The sequence below is a fragment of the Brassica rapa genome, chromosome A03 (assembly GCF_000309985.2).
Source record: "Brassica rapa cultivar Chiifu-401-42 chromosome A03, CAAS_Brap_v3.01, whole genome shotgun sequence".
In the NCBI taxonomy this organism is placed as follows: Eukaryota; Viridiplantae; Streptophyta; class Magnoliopsida; order Brassicales; family Brassicaceae; genus Brassica; species Brassica rapa.
This window is the reverse complement of record NC_024797.2, coordinates 12002198-12017349: the sequence shown is the minus strand read 5'-3', so window position 1 is coordinate 12017349 and position 15152 is coordinate 12002198. Positions and strand designations below refer to the sequence as shown.

The following is a 15152-nucleotide window of genomic DNA, read 5'->3' as shown; positions in this document are numbered from 1 at the left end:
TAAGTGTAATAGTTGAAAACTGACAATTGAATATAGATTTAGAATATTATTTTAATATATCTAATGGTAAAATATTAATTGTAATAAACAGATTTTGAATTTTGTAATACTACATGAATTAGAAGTCTTTAAAATCTAAAATCTATTTTATTTACCTAATATATGTTTTATTCATTTATTATTTTGACGTTAAAAAATATTGCTTTAGTTTTATTTGTATATTTATTTTTAATAATTTAGTTTCTTTTTAAGTAATTTTAAAATTATCAAGAATATAATATATTTAAAATTATTTATTTAAATATATCCAAATATGATGTCTCATTTTTATGTGTGTTTGCGTTAAGCATATTTAATTTGTAGTTTGTATAGTTAATAACACCTTGTTGCGCGTCGTTCTATGGTTTTAATAAATGTGTTGTCATTTCATTTTTATTACTACTAACATGATTTTTTAGTGATCAGTAATGTATTTTTAATATTATGTATTATATTTTATCGTATAGTTTCTAACTCTTCATGCTGGCACTTTCCTTAGAATCATTTTAATTAGATAATAGGTTTAAAGATGTAAATAAAACTGTGTATGTTGTAAATTTAGACTTTTTAACTGAGCACTATCAATTATGAAAATTATATTACGATTTTATTTTACTAAATCTTTTTCTGTGTAAATTTTTTTTTTGTATTTTTACAATTTTATTGCTTTATTATTCTTTAATTGCAGATAATTGATATTTCCAGTTTTTGTTTCATATACCTTTGTTTGTTTTCTTTTTCCAATTACAATGTACAGTTCGACTGTTTTCTTTTTTGGATCAAACTACTAATATCATCAGATAGAAAAGCTTAAACTCCAGAATAAAGTGAGTATTTGTGCTAGAGAAAAGCTTAAAATAGTGAGATATTATAATATTAGAAATTATGGAAACTCTTCTCTGTTGTTCTACGCTGAACATAATTAAGTTGCTGTCAATTGATTCTATATTTTATGATAACTGGAAATACATATTTATGTCTTCCTTACATCATCCTTAATTGGTTTACGGTTCGATCATTTCTAATATACTGAGAGTAACATAATATTAGATGTTGATTATCTCATTCGAGTTAGGAATGCACATAATGAGAGAAATTCAAGGTATATATATAGAGTTAGTTTATAGATTACTCTATCTGCTTCAAAATGTAATCAATTTTAATTAAAATCTGTAATATTTAAAAGTTATTTCTTTAGAAAACTGTCATTTAATATTTAAATTTAAACAATTATACAGTAATTTACATAATTTAATTGGCCACGCAATATATAATAAATATAAAGTTACATTGAAATATAAAAACAATTTATATAGTGTAACAAAAAATACTTTTAAACCATTATATTATAAAACAAAGAGAATATTCAAATTGAAATATTAGAATAGTAAGTCAACAGTAAAATTATTTTATATTAAATTTTTTTTATTTTATAAATTTTTTTAAAAATTACTATAGCTCTTCTGGATCCGCTGCTAATGGTACTGTTTCTCAAGGTCCACTTGTCGAAACACCTTCGCACAACCCTTCTCCTAGAGGCCAAAACCAGAGGAATGGCTCTGCATCACAAACCCATGGTGGTTGTAGTGACAACTTTTCACCACGGCACTCGCACAGGAACCAAAATGGTAACCACCACCACCACCACCACCAAAGTCATGGTGGCAGGCGCAGCCAGGAGCAAGGGAATCAAAACTGGAATTTTTGCAGAAGCTTTAGTGGGAGAGATGGAAATGCACATTCACAAAGAGGCGCCCCAGCATTTGTGAGACATCAACCTCCAACTATGCAGTCAATTCCTCCTCAGTTTATGGCAGCTCAGCCTATTCAGCCTTTTGGCGGGCATGTGCCCTTTCCTCCTAGTGAGATACATTGAAAGATCACGTTTTGGAACTCTTTTTTTTTTTCTAATGCGTCTTTCATTTCAGAATTGGCATCTCCATATTATCCCCGTATGCCTTTCATCAGCCCTCTCTCACCTGGTCCAGTCTTTTACCAAGTCCAAGATCTTCCTCTAAACGTAAAACTACAGAAGCAAATACAATATTATTTTAGGTAGTACTTTTGTATTGAATCTCTCTTATTCGTCTCATTTCTCTTCTGGGAAGGAGTAATTTAGATGCAAATGTTTCTTTTTGTTACAGTGAAGAGAATTTGATTAGAGACACATACCTTCGTGGGCACATGGATGATCATGGTTTTGTTCCGCTGCATGTGATTGCTGGTATCAAGAAGGTAAATTACTTTCTGGATGTGCCGTCATGCATGTTGGCCTGATTCACCTTTCTCACTGAATCTTATTTATTATTCTCGAGTCTGTAGAAATTGAGGATTAGCGTGTACTTGTATTCAGTCAATAATAAACCAGATGTTTTAAAATTCAAAGATCATGTTGTAATTTTTGTTTGAGTTGAAAAATCACTAACTAAGCTCAAGACTCACAGATATATTTAGACAAACATAGAACCATAACCAGAGAAGAAGATAAACACTTGAACCAATTATTCAAACACTATCTCCAATTACTATATTCAATAAATAAAAAAAAGAAAAGGATTTTAGAATTAGTTGACTAACCTCCGTAAGCTTGGTGATTAGCTGCACCTTCTCCCTGTTCTTTTCGTTGAATGCTTCAAGAGCTTCTTTGTACTCTCGTTCCTACACACCAGATTAGCATCTTAATAATGATCCTCAACCAGACATATAATGGATTTGGTTATGTGCAATGGCCATACCTTTTCTGAACAGTATGACCCAAAGGCTTTAACTCTTTGTTGACAGAATCAATCTTCTTCCTGGCCAAAGCAACTTCTTTCCTCATGGGTTCAGCTAAACCTTCAAGTTCCTAAATATACAATTCAAACCATTAAGCTTCTTAATCATGGTAGTTTTCATAAAAAGGAAAGAACTTTGATCCACAAATCTCATTTTTACCAAATGGATTTTACAATTAGTGATACAAAAGTGGAAACACTCACAAAAGTCCCAATCTTTACTTATAATTTAAAAGAAAAAACAAAAAAAGAAGCTATTTTTTGTTCAATGTTTCTTGAAAATTTCAATACTTGGGGTCCTACAAATCTCCCCCTAAACATGAATCACAACCACATAGCTTCACTGCATTAAACCCCCATATGTCCAATTTTTATATCTTAATTTGTTTTTTTCTATGTAAGAAACAAAATTAAAGCACAATTCTCAAAAAAAAAAAAAAAAGATGAGGAAGTAAAGATGCTATACCTCACGGATCAAAGCGAGGCGCTTAGTCTCCTCTTCGACACGACCAAGCTGAGCTTGAACCCTTTCCCTAATCTCCATCTTATTCTTCTCGATCTCCTCTTCTTTCGCCCTGATAGCAGACAAAGCCGTCCTCGACATCTCCTCGTCTTCATTCGACATTTGTCTGCTGAAACTCATGCTTCCCGACAGCTGAGCTCCTAGCTGTCGGCTGTGCTTCGCCGGAGGAGCCACCGTCGGCTGTGACGTCTCTATTGCTTTCCCTCCTTCATCTTCACTCGAAACCCCTTTAGCTCTCTCTCTCTCTCTCTCTCTCTCTCTCTCTCTCTCTCTCTCTCTCTCTCTCTCTCTCTCTCTCTCTGTGGCAGAGAAAAATAAGATATTGAGAGCTTTTCTTTTTAGAACCCAGAGACAGTGCTGTGATATGAACGAAATTGGGATAATATTGATACTAAAACCCTAAATTAGATCGAATCGCATATCCAATTTAGTTATGAAAACAATTAAGAAGTAAGAGAGAGGGAAAAAAGAGGAAGCACCTTCAATTTTCCAGGGAAGAAGAAGAATCCAATATATTTTAAGGAAGCCAACTGACATGGAAGCAATCAAACAAAGCAAGAGATTAGAATACTATGATTGATTTTCGCAGATAAGGAGAGAGGTGGAGACGATAATGAAGCAAGTCGAACGTTTATGTTATTAGAGGTTCAATTTATGGCTTAGATACAGTAGGGAAGAAACGTAGAAAACTGGGGAAGGTGAGAAAGAGAAAAAGACGATGTTTATGAGTTTTGCTAGGTTTATTTTGGATTGGGCTTTTGTGTCAAATTTTATATTTTACGGATCAAAGAAACAAAACAGCCCATCCTTCGCGTGACGTGGAAAAAAAAAGACATCCTATTGGTTGATTATTATTAAGGACGTGGAAGCATGTGGGAAGCCCTTATTCCCCTTTTAGTATTGTATTGATTTTTTCCTTTAATTCGTATAATTTCGCTTTCTCCAAAACTTGAAACCTTAGACCTCCTGCTATAGAAGTATTAATGAACTTTTACTCAAACAAATTTATGATTACTCAGAGTTATCAAAAATTTCATTTAAAACTTCATTTACCAAATGATTGTTTAAATGTATTCAACATAATTTTTTTAAATGATAACATGATGTATTCAAAAATATGATATTGATCATACTAAATTATGATATGACTTATACAATTATGACAAAAAAATTAAACTCTAAAATTTCAAAATAAGATATTAATTATGTAGTCACTATCAAAATTAAAAAAAACATACACAAAATACTGTAAATATTAAATAAAATTTATCATAAATTTATACTTTGAAAAAGTCACTAAAAAGAAACTAAATATATTCACTAGTTTATTAATATTTATATATTTTCAATGTTTATAATGATAATTTACCCAAACATGGTAAACTTGTAAAAAGTATTAATTATTAAATTTCTATTTTCATAATTAAATTTATCTATCTTTTAGTATTTATAATATTTTAATTCTGCATATAATCTTTTCTGTAAATTTATATGTGCTTCATACTTCCAAAAGTTAATATTTTTGGACAATTGACGGACAAATAAGTGTATTGATATATTTGCCAACACAATTCTTTTAACAGTTTTGACATACACCAGAAATATGATGCTAATTTATATTCTGCAATTTTGTAAAACTTATTTAAAAAAATTATTATACAGGTTTTAAACAATTCTAGGAGTGTAATGAGTCGGACCCAACTCTACTAGTGCTAGATGAATAGGCAACACATGGGCCAATCCAGAGAAAACATTGTTGACTATATAGAGAACCCAATTAAAATTTAACGGGCCTTTTGGAAAATATTAGGGATAAATTCGTAAATCAGAATATCTCCTGGCGCCACAAACCCTAGCTTTCCCTTTCTCCGCTGCACCCAAGTTTTCTCGTTCATTCATTCACCATGGGTACGGAGAGGAAGCGGAAGGTTAGCTTGTTCGACGTTATGGAAGATCCATCGGCGAAGAACAACAAATCCAACGTTCTCGGAGCTGCTTCGGCGGCGGCTGGTATCAACAAATGGAACGGGAAGCCTTACTCGCAGAGGTACTACGATATTCTCGAGAAGAGGAGAGATCTTCCCGTTTGGCTGCAGAAAGATGAGTTTCTCCGCACGTTGCAATCTAGCCAGACGCTGATCCTCGTCGGTGAGACTGGGAGTGGTAAAACTACTCAGGTGAGATTGGGAATGATCTTTGTTTCGGGTTTAGGAATGTGAATATTAACAATAATTGCTGTGTTGATTGTTACAGATTCCACAGTTTGTTTTAGATGCCGTTGAGGCTGAGAACACAAATAAGCATAAGAAATGGTTAGTTGGCTGCACGCAGCCTCGTAGAGTCGCTGCAATGTCTGTTTCTCGTCGTGTTGCTGATGAAATGGATGTTGCCATTGGAGAAGAAGTTGGTTACAGCATCCGTTTTGAGGACTGTAGTGGCCCTCGTACTATGCTCAAGTGAGTTTTTTTTTTGTTTCTTCTCATTTTAATCTTTTATGTTTTTTGATCTTATCGTAATCAACCTCCATTACAGATATTTGACTGATGGTATGCTGTTGAGAGAGGCAATGGCGGATCCGCTTCTAGAGAGATACAAAGTTATTATTCTCGACGAAGCTCACGAAAGAACTTTGGCTACTGATGTTCTCTTTGGTCTTCTCAAAGAGGTTTTGAGGAACAGACCTGACCTTAAGCTAGTTGTGATGAGTGCAACCTTGGAAGCTGAAAAGTTTCAGGAGTATTTTAGCGGTGCTCCTCTTATGAAAGTCCCTGGTAGGCTTCATCCGGTTGAGATATTCTACACACAGGAGCCTGAGAGGGACTATCTTGAAGCTGCGATAAGGACCGTTGTTCAGATACATATGTGCGAGCCGCCTGGAGATGTTCTTGTTTTCTTAACTGGAGAGGAGGAGATTGAAGATGCCTGCCGTAAAATCAATAAAGAGGTCAGTAACCTTGGAGATCAAGTGGGACCTGTCAAAGTTGTGCCATTATATTCTACTCTCCCACCTGCGATGCAGCAGAAGATTTTTGACCCTGCACCCGAGCCATTAACAGAAGGTGGTCCTGCTGGTAGAAAGATCGTTGTCTCAACCAACATCGCTGAAACGTCTTTAACCATTGATGGGATTGTTTATGTTATTGACCCTGGTTTTGCCAAGCAGAAAGTCTATAACCCACGGATCCGTGTTGAGTCGTTGTTGGTGTCCCCAATATCAAAGGCAAGTGCTCACCAGAGGTCAGGTCGTGCTGGTAGAACTCGCCCTGGAAAATGTTTCAGGCTCTACACAGAGAAGAGTTTCAACAATGATCTGCAGCCGCAGACGTATCCTGAGATTTTGAGATCAAATCTTGCTAATACTGTCTTGACATTGAAAAAGTTGGGTATAGACGACTTGGTGCACTTTGATTTCATGGACCCTCCTGCTCCTGAGACATTGATGAGAGCATTAGAGGTTTTGAATTATCTGGGAGCGTTGGATGATGAAGGTAACTTGACAAGGACTGGCGAGATAATGAGTGAGTTTCCCTTGGATCCACAGATGTCAAAGATGCTCATTGTCAGCCCTGAGTTCAACTGTTCAAATGAGATTCTCTCAGTTTCTGCAATGTTATCAGGTACGTTCTTTGCCATGGTATTTTTTTTGGGGGGGGGGGGGGGGGAATCGGCCATTGCGTATGAAATAGAAGTCATCTATAAGCATGTCATACATAAACATCTATTGCATACGAACATGTCATGTGTCTGCATTTGTATATCCTGCCATTAGAGCTAGGTTCACTAGTTTGGGCTCTCCATGTCCGTGGTTGGGAAACTCTAAGTAAGTGCTGATGCATGTAGTTGCAGTTTGTCAGTTTTCTCTCAAGCAAATGGTATCGTCTCTCTCTCTCGCTTCTATGCATCTGCTGACCTCTTCCATGGACCTATTCTGTTATAAAACAAATTCTCTCTCTAGTACCGAATTGCTTTGTTCGGCCTAGAGAGGCTCAAAAAGCAGCAGATGAAGCAAAATCTAAATTTGGACATATTGATGGAGATCACCTGACGCTTCTGAACGTGTACCACGCCTACAAGCAAAACAGTGAGTCTCTATCCTCTGCTTTTTCTGTTATAGCTCTGCTTGAGACAAGTAGTTGACCTGGGCACTTGCTATTCTGACAGATGAAGACCCAAACTGGTGTTTTGAGAACTTTGTGAACAATAGAGCAATGAAGTCTGCAGACAATGTGAGGCAGCAGCTAGTGAGAATAATGTCGAGGTTTAATCTCAAGATGTGTAGCACGGATTTCAACAGTCGTGACTACTACGTCAATATCAGAAAGGCCATGCTGTCTGGTTATTTCATGCAGGTGGCTCACCTAGAACGCACTGGCCATTACTTGACCGTCAAAGATAACCAAGTATGCCAAAACATAATCCTTTCTTTTTTATATGTTGCGAAAGGCCATGCTATTATTGCTTATAACACTTGTATCTGATGGGCAGGTGGTTCACTTGCATCCATCCAATTGCCTGGATCACAAACCGGAGTGGGTGATTTATAATGAATATGTCTTGACTACTCGCAATTTCATTCGCACTGTTACAGATATCCGCGGTGACTGGTTAGTTCCCATCTTCTGCTTCTGTTGTTTGATAAACTCAAAGCCTGTGGAAAACCGACCATCTTCGCTTGTTTTCAGGTTAGTAGATGTTGCACCGCATTACTATGATCTTTCCAACTTCCCCAACTGTGAAGCAAAAAGAGTCCTTGAGAAGCTTTACAAGAAGAGAGAGAGGGAAAGGAACGAGAGCAAGAACCGAAAGTGAAGAGTCAAATCACGAAGGCAAGAAGAATCTCTTTGTCATAAGATTATGTTTTGTGTAAGCTATGTTGGATACTTGGTCGTTTGTTTCTGTTACAATGAAAGAATCTTGCATTACTCAAAACTTTCGTTCTAAAATCTTTATGTATTTGATATTACAAAAGCTCTGTTTCACAGCGGCTCTATTCAATCCAGCTACTAGCGTCTTGTTTCTTGGCTTTGGTCTTCCTCATCAATCTCCTCAACTCCATAACACTTGTCCAATCTCCTTTCTCGCCATGAACTCTACAGAGAACATCATAAGCTGCGGGATGCTCTCTTCTCAGCCTCGAGATTCCTTTAGCAGCAACTTCACCTAGCTCCAAACATGAATGCAATCCGCAAGCCCCGAGCAATGCCCCCCAGATAACAAAATCAGGCTCAAAAGGCATCCCTTTTATCAACCTCTCTGCTTTATCTAAATGACCAGCCCTTGCTAGTAGATCCACCATACATGCATAGTGCTCCTTTTCTGCAGTTATCCCAAACCTACCCATCAACATGAACTGCTTTTCCCCTTCTTCCACTAGCCCCGCGTGAGCACAAGCCGATAACAAGTTTATGAATGTCACCTGATCAGGCTTGTAGCCGCATTGGACCATCCTCTCGAATTCCTCCAAAGCTTTCCCCCCTAGTCCATGTCTTGCGAACCCTCCAATCATTGAGTTCCATGAAGCCGAATTCTTCACTGGCATTGATTTAAACACGCCTGAAGCAGCGGTAATATCACCTGACTTGGCATACATATCTATGAGAGAAGTCGACAAGACTACGTCACAAGCCATTCCACGTTTTGTGATCATTGAGTGCACTTGTCTCCCCATAAGAAGCGAGGAAGAAGCTGCACACGCTTTTAAAACACTCGAAAACGTGTAGTGACTTGGACTGTTGCTCCAAGATTCAACCATTTCACGGAAAAGCAACAAGGCTACTTTAAACTCCCTGCACTGCACGTACCCATTGATCATCACGGTCCAAGAAAAAACATTCCTTTGACTCATCTTATCGAAAAAGTCCCTAGCTTTATCCATCTCCATGTTGTTTATGTACCCAATCAACATCGTATGCCAAGTTACGATGTTCCTCTCCGGCATTTCAGCGAATGCTCTCTCACCATCCTCCACAAAACCTAGCTTCATGTAACCCATAATCAACACATTCCAAGACACCACATCCTTGAGCAAAATCTCCTTAAAGACTCTTTCTAAACCTCTTAGATCCCTAAAACTTGTGTAGCCTCTTAACAAAGCAGAACCAGTATAAACGCTTAAGCTAAGCCCTAACCGAATAGCAAGAGTGTGAATCTGCAAAACAAGAACCTTAGACCCAGGTCCAGACACTGCGTCTATTATCGCAGAGATGGTAAGCTCATCTGGATTCAACCCGGATCTCCGCATCTCTATAAAATGCCTAAGAACGCTCTCTGGATCTTTGGTTTTCTTCAGACCCGTGAACATGGTGTTCCACGACACCACGTCTCTAACAGGCATTTGATCGAACACCTGGTGAGCTTCCAGCATCAGACCACGCTGAACATACGCCGAGATCATCATGTTCCATGTTGAAATGTCTAGCGATGTCCGGTTCTGATTAAAAATCCTGCGTGCTTCCACCAAACTGTCGTCCCGCAAGTGATCGTTGATCAAACGGTTGAGAGTAGCCGTTGGTATCGTGAATATCCGGCGCGAAAAATGTCCGCGTAGGAAAGTTGCACTCGACTCTAACATGCGCATCTTGTCTTGTTATTTTTTTTCGTCTAATCTTGCGCGGACCCTCTCTCTGGATACAAGACACTAATGATTGAACTGAAGTTTATAAATGTTTCGTCTTAAAAAGAGATCAAAGACATGCATCCTAAGTAAGATACTAAGATGCATAATAGTAACATGGGCAATTATTTAAAATGACCATTTTTAAGTTTTTTCACCAAAGAAACTCAAAAAAGAAAAATAACCAAAAAATGTTTTATTAAAAAGGTAACCAAATCCTTCTATCTTTACTCTATATATACATAGATACATAATTATTTAAATAAATAATAAAAAATAAAATAAAAGAATTGTTTTATTTATTTTCTCATCTAATACGTTTTTGAATTAAAACTTTTTATTATATTTTCGATTTTTAAAAAAGAAATTTTTCAAATTTTTATTTCAGAATCCAAAAATTTATTGAAACTATTTTAAAGATTTTTAATGGTGGTGACAGGAAACCCCTTTAATCTTGCTGTCTTGGACGAATACAAAACAGAGTTCAGCGTGATCAACAATATAATCCACTGCTCCTGAACCTAAAGATCAAATTCATTGATTAATCTGACTGCGTACTCGGTACTTGAATTTTGTTATTATTTTTTTTACAACACTTGAATTTTGTTATATATACACATAAGTTGCATAGTTTTGTTATTATGAGTATCGGTGTTCAATCCGGATATCGGTTCGGTTTCGGTTCGGTTTTTCTCGGTTTTCGGTATTTCGGTTAGTAAAATATAACTACCATTCTAAATCCATATTTACTTCGGTTCGGTTCGGTTTATATACCGTCGGTTTTCGGTTTATTTCGGTTTTATACCAAAAAACATAATTATTTTGTTTGAGATCATATTATATGAATTTTAGAGTCATATTGTCAACACAGTCATTTATTAAAAATATATTACATGTTCAAATAAATGAACAAAAAAGTAAAAATGCTTCTACCATCAAATAAAATAATCAAATCTATAACTAAAATCAAAGCTTGAAATTTTGAAACTAAAAATATGAAACAAAACAGAAACATGAAAGAAAAGTTTTTCCACTCTTCCATATTTAGTGTTCATTAAAGTCATGATTTTTCAATTGAAAATTTTCCATTAATTATTTTCCATCAAATTTATAATCTTCATATTAATTTAGTGAAGAATAAAATAAATAAAAAAAATCAAAAAAATACTTAGAAAATAAGATGTCTGAATTGCGATGTATTGTTATTTAGTTATAGTTCAAGTATTTTACAAATTAAAGTTTTTTATTACTATAAAATTATGGTAATGGTTATTAAGACAAATTTAACTTATGTAACAAATAGATTTTCATGTATTGTTATAAAATAGATACATATTTATATGTTTTTACTTTTAATCGGTTTTGTTCGGTTTATTCGGTTTAATCGGTTATATACCAAACCATATCCAAATCCTACGGTTTTTATAAAATTATATCCATTCGGTTTATATAATATATACCAAAACCAAACCATATTGTCTATTTTGGTTCGGTTTGGTTCGGTGCGGTTCGGTTTTACCATATTGAACAGCCCTAATTATGAGTAATTGGTACAATGGCATTTATTGTGACCAGCCCGGTCAACCTAACAATACCAAAGTACAAACCCAGTTTATGCATTTATCTTAAACAACCTAAGATATCCATTTAGATTTGACATTGGTTTCCATATTTATTTGACACTGGTTTCCATATTTTGTGATTTGATAAAGTATTGTATCTGAGTTCGATTTCCCTTGGCACTCGAGACACCTTAAATGGTAAGAAAAACGCGGATCCTGCGGAACACGTAGTGATTAGTTTTTGGCCTAGAAAACTTTTGGGATCACACTACGGTTATAAGGAAAAAAAAAAGAATTGTATCAATTACATATATATTTTCAGACAAAACAAAATAAATTAAATTACATGTATTTAGTTTCCAAGGAAATACGAGTCGAGCGTCCATTATTTTCACCAACTAATTTCAACTAAAATTATAATTAAAAATATCCTAAACTAATTCACTAATATAAGAGTCACGCCCTAAACGTGAAAGCATGGATAACCCTGGCTTCACTCTCTTTATCCTTCTTTTCACCATCTTCTCTATAATTACCTGTTTTCCTGACGGATTTGATGAATATATGAAAACCTCAAAAAAAAAAAAAACAATAAACATGAAACATGAAACTGATGTATGTGATGTAGTTGTAAAGCCCTCTACCCAGTGTATGAATCTCCACACTTAAACACAGTGTAAAACTCTATAAATTAATAGTCAATTAATTAATAAACATGATAAATTAATAAATTTCATCAGTTTCAAGTTGGTCTGGTTCAAAATATGACACAAATAGATAAGATCATAAGATTAAAAATTTTAAAATTTTAATGTCAATATATGGTCACATTAGAATCGTAAATTAATAATTTATGTATATACAGTTTATATAAGTATTAAAAAAACATTGTATTATTTGTTTTATATTCACAACATAGCATATTTCTATTTTTTTTTCTTAACCTTGCAATATATTTAGAGACCCCGATAATTTGGACTTCTATAGACCCACAGATTGTTATGTTACAAGTCCAGTCTGGGTAAATGTAGATTTGATGTCCGTCGGGACCGCAAGTGGATTAGGGGTTGTTATGTTTGAGCTTAAAAAACCACAAAATACCGTCTCTGGTTTCATGTTTGTTTGAGGTTGGCTTGTGTTTTTGTTTCACCTTTTTTTTTGCCTATAACCTGTGCTTCGTGAACTATTTTGTGTAATGTTAGATTGTATACACCCGAGGTGCAAATTTGAATAACGAAACTAATATCCAAAGTAAAGATCTGGTTGAAAAGAATAAACAAAAGTGATTTTACTCAATTACGGAAGAAAAAAATTAAAACAAAAAAACATCGTTATTAAATGAAAGTACAAAGTATGATTATGGTTTTGAGTTTTTGAGAAGAAGAAGAAGATATGAAGATAGTACTAGCGAAACAGAACCCTTCTTTCCTTGATTTATAAACAAAACAAGTGAAGAGGGATCTTGCTACATCCTTTCTATGCCTGCACATCATACGTTTAAACAATGTCTCAGACTTCCCCAAATGATTATATGAGAAGTTGGGAGTTAAAAGATGAAAGTAGATGATGATGATGATGATGATACCTTGTTTGCGATGTTGTTGGAGAGCCAGTCAAGTCCCTCGTAGAGTCCTTCTCCAGAGGTGGCACATGTGCTCTGAATGTACCTGCCATTATTACAATGATATCATTATATAAGATCATATGTCTGAGCCTGAGAGAGCTAGAGTTGTGTGGGTTTTTTTTTGGCAAACCAGTGTCGTTGGCGGAGAGAGTGAAGGCCAAGCTTGTCAGTAATCTCAGCAGCGTTCATTGCGTTGGGAAGATCTTGCTTGTTAGCAAAGACAAGCAGAACTGCATCCCTCAACTCATCCTGCACAGAAAAAAAAAAAAAAAACAATAACAAAGTCAAAAAACCAAACGGTGCATGCATATAATAAATCTATTGATTCTTATATATAATATATAGGACCTCGTTCAACATCCTGTGAAGCTCGTCTCTCGCTTCAACAACACGGTCACGATCGTTGCTGTCCACAACAAAGATAAGTCCCTGTGTGTTCTGGAAGTAGTGCCTCCACAATGGACGGATCTGGATGAATGAGTAAGAAGAAAACCATTAGTGAAGTGTTTTGATAACAATTCTACATATGAGCAGAACCTCAAAACGAAACAACAAAGTCCATTAAAATGGGAAATGTCAGCCAGAAAACGACATTTCTTTGAGAATGAATCAAAGCATGCTCGAGATTCCGGCTGATTTGATTTAGCTTATCAAATGTAGAGTATTGGTACAAGATCAAGATACCAACACTGAACCTAATAAGCAAAAAAAGTAATACCTTGTCCTGACCCCCGACATCCCAGACGGTAAAGCTAATGTTCTTGTATTCCACAGTTTCAACATTGAAACCTGCAAAAAAAATGCAAACAACATGAGCTTCTCTCATACAAAACATTTGAATATCATGAATAGGAAGTGAACTTACCAATGGTAGGGATAGTGGTGACGATCTCACCAAGTTTGAGCTTGTAGAGGATGGTCGTCTTACCAGCTGCATCCAGTCCCACCATCAGAATTCTCATCTCTTTCTTCGCAAACAGCTTGCTGAACAGCTTCCCGAATGACACCCCCATGTTTTCTTCCAAACCTATTCACACACGAAAAGAGATTCCATCAAATTCAAACTAAACATGTATAATATGATTACAAATCGCAGCGGATCTCAATCATATCCTCAGGTCTAGAGAATCAACTAATATCAATGTCAAAGATACAGATCCAGCAGCAATTGTAAACTAGCGATTCACAAGGATCCGGGAAAATGACAGAGCCGCATGGATCCGGATCGCGGCAGAGAAATTTGAACCGGAGCGAGGAGAAGGAATAAACGTACCCAAGAAACAACGCCGCACGAGAGATCTCAGCTCCGATGACCCTTCCAACGTTTCCCGATGATTCTTTTTTGTGGTTACACTGAAAATCTCTACGTATATAATATAACCCACTAATAAATGTATTTTATTGTTAAAAATCATTTACTATACAGTTCGGCCCATTATTGCAATATTGATTACCAAAATAATCTCACCATCGTAGATAGGCCCATTGGCCTTACTGGACCGAGAAGTTAAGCGTATTCACTCGCCTACTCGAATCAGCATGAAAGTTAATTTTCATTATGATTACCACACGCTGTCAACCTTTTGGCTGTAACAACGGCTCAATGAGGATGCTTGGCCAGTAATGCTCTAACGCTTCAAGAACTAAGTACAAAAACCAGTATATTGTTTAGTACTATCTCAGTTTTGGCGGGTCATATCTATTTTTTTTTTTGAGCTCTTTATACTATTGGTGGTTCTATTTTAGTTTGTTTATGTTTTTAGATTTTTGGTTTAAACTTTGCTTTTTTTTGTGGCTTGAAACTAAACAGTATTTAAAAAAAATAATCATATCCATTCAATTGTCTTGAGTTGGTCGGTCCTTCTGCCTGAACTAATTGCCATACAAAGGTTATTTAGTGGTAATGATTTACGCGCTTAACTGATTTTTGTGGAGTCAAACTACGAGACATTATTACAAAATCTTCGGGCTCCAAACATTTCCTGGAACTTTATATCTATAAAATGAATTTTATATA

The 15152-nt window shown here is 35.6% G+C and overlaps 4 protein-coding genes across 7 annotated transcripts; 1 reads left to right on the top strand and 3 right to left on the bottom strand.

Moving 5' to 3' along the window:
- Positions 1 to 1329: 1329 nt before the first annotated feature.
- Positions 1330 to 5235, bottom strand: LOC117132589 (E3 ubiquitin-protein ligase BRE1A-like). Its single transcript, XM_033287305.1, has 5 exons — positions 5188 to 5235; positions 3280 to 3735; positions 2617 to 2884; positions 2212 to 2355; positions 1330 to 2065 (listed from the first exon to the last, which is right to left on the bottom strand). The coding sequence occupies exons 1-3, from the start codon at positions 5233 to 5235 to the stop codon at positions 2756 to 2758; spliced, it is 633 nt and encodes a 210-aa protein (XP_033143196.1). The 3' UTR covers positions 1330 to 2065; positions 2212 to 2355; positions 2617 to 2755.
- On the top strand, positions 5162 to 8355 carry LOC103858239 (probable pre-mRNA-splicing factor ATP-dependent RNA helicase DEAH3). 3 transcript variants are annotated; one of them, XM_009135557.3, is made up of 7 exons: positions 5165 to 5513; positions 5590 to 5792; positions 5869 to 6953; positions 7292 to 7417; positions 7498 to 7736; positions 7822 to 7940; positions 8019 to 8355. In XM_009135557.3, the coding sequence occupies exons 1-7, from the start codon at positions 5241 to 5243 to the stop codon at positions 8143 to 8145; spliced, it is 2172 nt and encodes a 723-aa protein (XP_009133805.1). In that variant the 5' UTR covers positions 5165 to 5240; the 3' UTR covers positions 8146 to 8355. The 3 variants fall into 3 exon arrangements, 1 of the variants encoding a protein (XP_009133805.1); XR_004456307.1 differs by lacking the exon at positions 8019 to 8355 and having other exon boundaries at positions 5162 to 5513; positions 7183 to 7417; XR_004456306.1 differs by lacking the exon at positions 8019 to 8355 and having other exon boundaries at positions 5162 to 5513; positions 7177 to 7417.
- Positions 8324 to 9913, bottom strand: LOC103860072 (pentatricopeptide repeat-containing protein At2g13600). The gene has a single exon (XM_009137681.1). It carries the CDS (start codon positions 9911 to 9913, stop codon positions 8324 to 8326), a length of 1590 nt encoding a protein of 529 aa, XP_009135929.1.
- Positions 9914 to 12757: 2844 nt separating this feature from the next.
- LOC103858238 (ADP-ribosylation factor 1) lies at positions 12758 to 14500 on the bottom strand. Of its 2 annotated transcripts, none has more exons than XM_009135556.2 (7): positions 14409 to 14500; positions 14001 to 14162; positions 13854 to 13924; positions 13484 to 13603; positions 13266 to 13384; positions 13097 to 13178; positions 12758 to 12993 (listed from the first exon to the last, which is right to left on the bottom strand). In XM_009135556.2, exons 2-7 carry the CDS (start codon positions 14146 to 14148, stop codon positions 12988 to 12990), a joined length of 546 nt encoding a protein of 181 aa, XP_009133804.2. In that variant the 5' UTR covers positions 14149 to 14162; positions 14409 to 14500; the 3' UTR covers positions 12758 to 12987. The 2 variants fall into 2 exon arrangements, with proteins under 2 accessions (XP_009133804.2, XP_018512605.2); XM_018657089.2 differs by having other exon boundaries at positions 14001 to 14169; positions 14409 to 14489.
- Positions 14501 to 15152: the final 652 nt, after the last annotated feature.

Excerpts from the sequence above, each read along its gene's own strand:
- LOC117132589 (XM_033287305.1), bottom strand. The coding sequence starts at position 5,235 with ATGAATGAACGAGAAAACTTGGGTGCAGCGGAGAAAGGGAAAGCTAGG. Across the intron at positions 3,736-5,187 it reads CGGAGAAAGGGAAAGCTAGG|GGTTTTAGTATCAATATTAT; the intron begins GTTTGTGGCGCC and ends GATCTAATTTAG. Across the intron at positions 2,885-3,279 it reads GCCTCGCTTTGATCCGTGAG|GAACTTGAAGGTTTAGCTGA; the intron begins GTATAGCATCTT and ends TTGTATATTTAG.
- LOC103858239 (XM_009135557.3), top strand. The coding sequence starts at position 5,241 with ATGGGTACGGAGAGGAAGCGGAAGGTTAGCTTGTTCGACGTTATGGAA. Across the intron at positions 5,793-5,868 it reads GGCCCTCGTACTATGCTCAA|ATATTTGACTGATGGTATGC; the intron begins GTGAGTTTTTTT and ends CCTCCATTACAG. Across the intron at positions 6,954-7,291 it reads AGTTTCTGCAATGTTATCAG|TACCGAATTGCTTTGTTCGG; the intron begins GTACGTTCTTTG and ends TTCTCTCTCTAG.
- LOC103860072 (XM_009137681.1), bottom strand. The coding sequence starts at position 9,913 with ATGCGCATGTTAGAGTCGAGTGCAACTTTCCTACGCGGACATTTTTCG.
- LOC103858238 (XM_009135556.2), bottom strand. The coding sequence starts at position 14,148 with ATGGGGGTGTCATTCGGGAAGCTGTTCAGCAAGCTGTTTGCGAAGAAA. Across the intron at positions 13,925-14,000 it reads CACCACTATCCCTACCATTG|GTTTCAATGTTGAAACTGTG; the intron begins GTAAGTTCACTT and ends TTTTTTTTGCAG. Across the intron at positions 13,179-13,265 it reads TCTCTCCGCCAACGACACTG|GTACATTCAGAGCACATGTG; the intron begins GTTTGCCAAAAA and ends TAATAATGGCAG.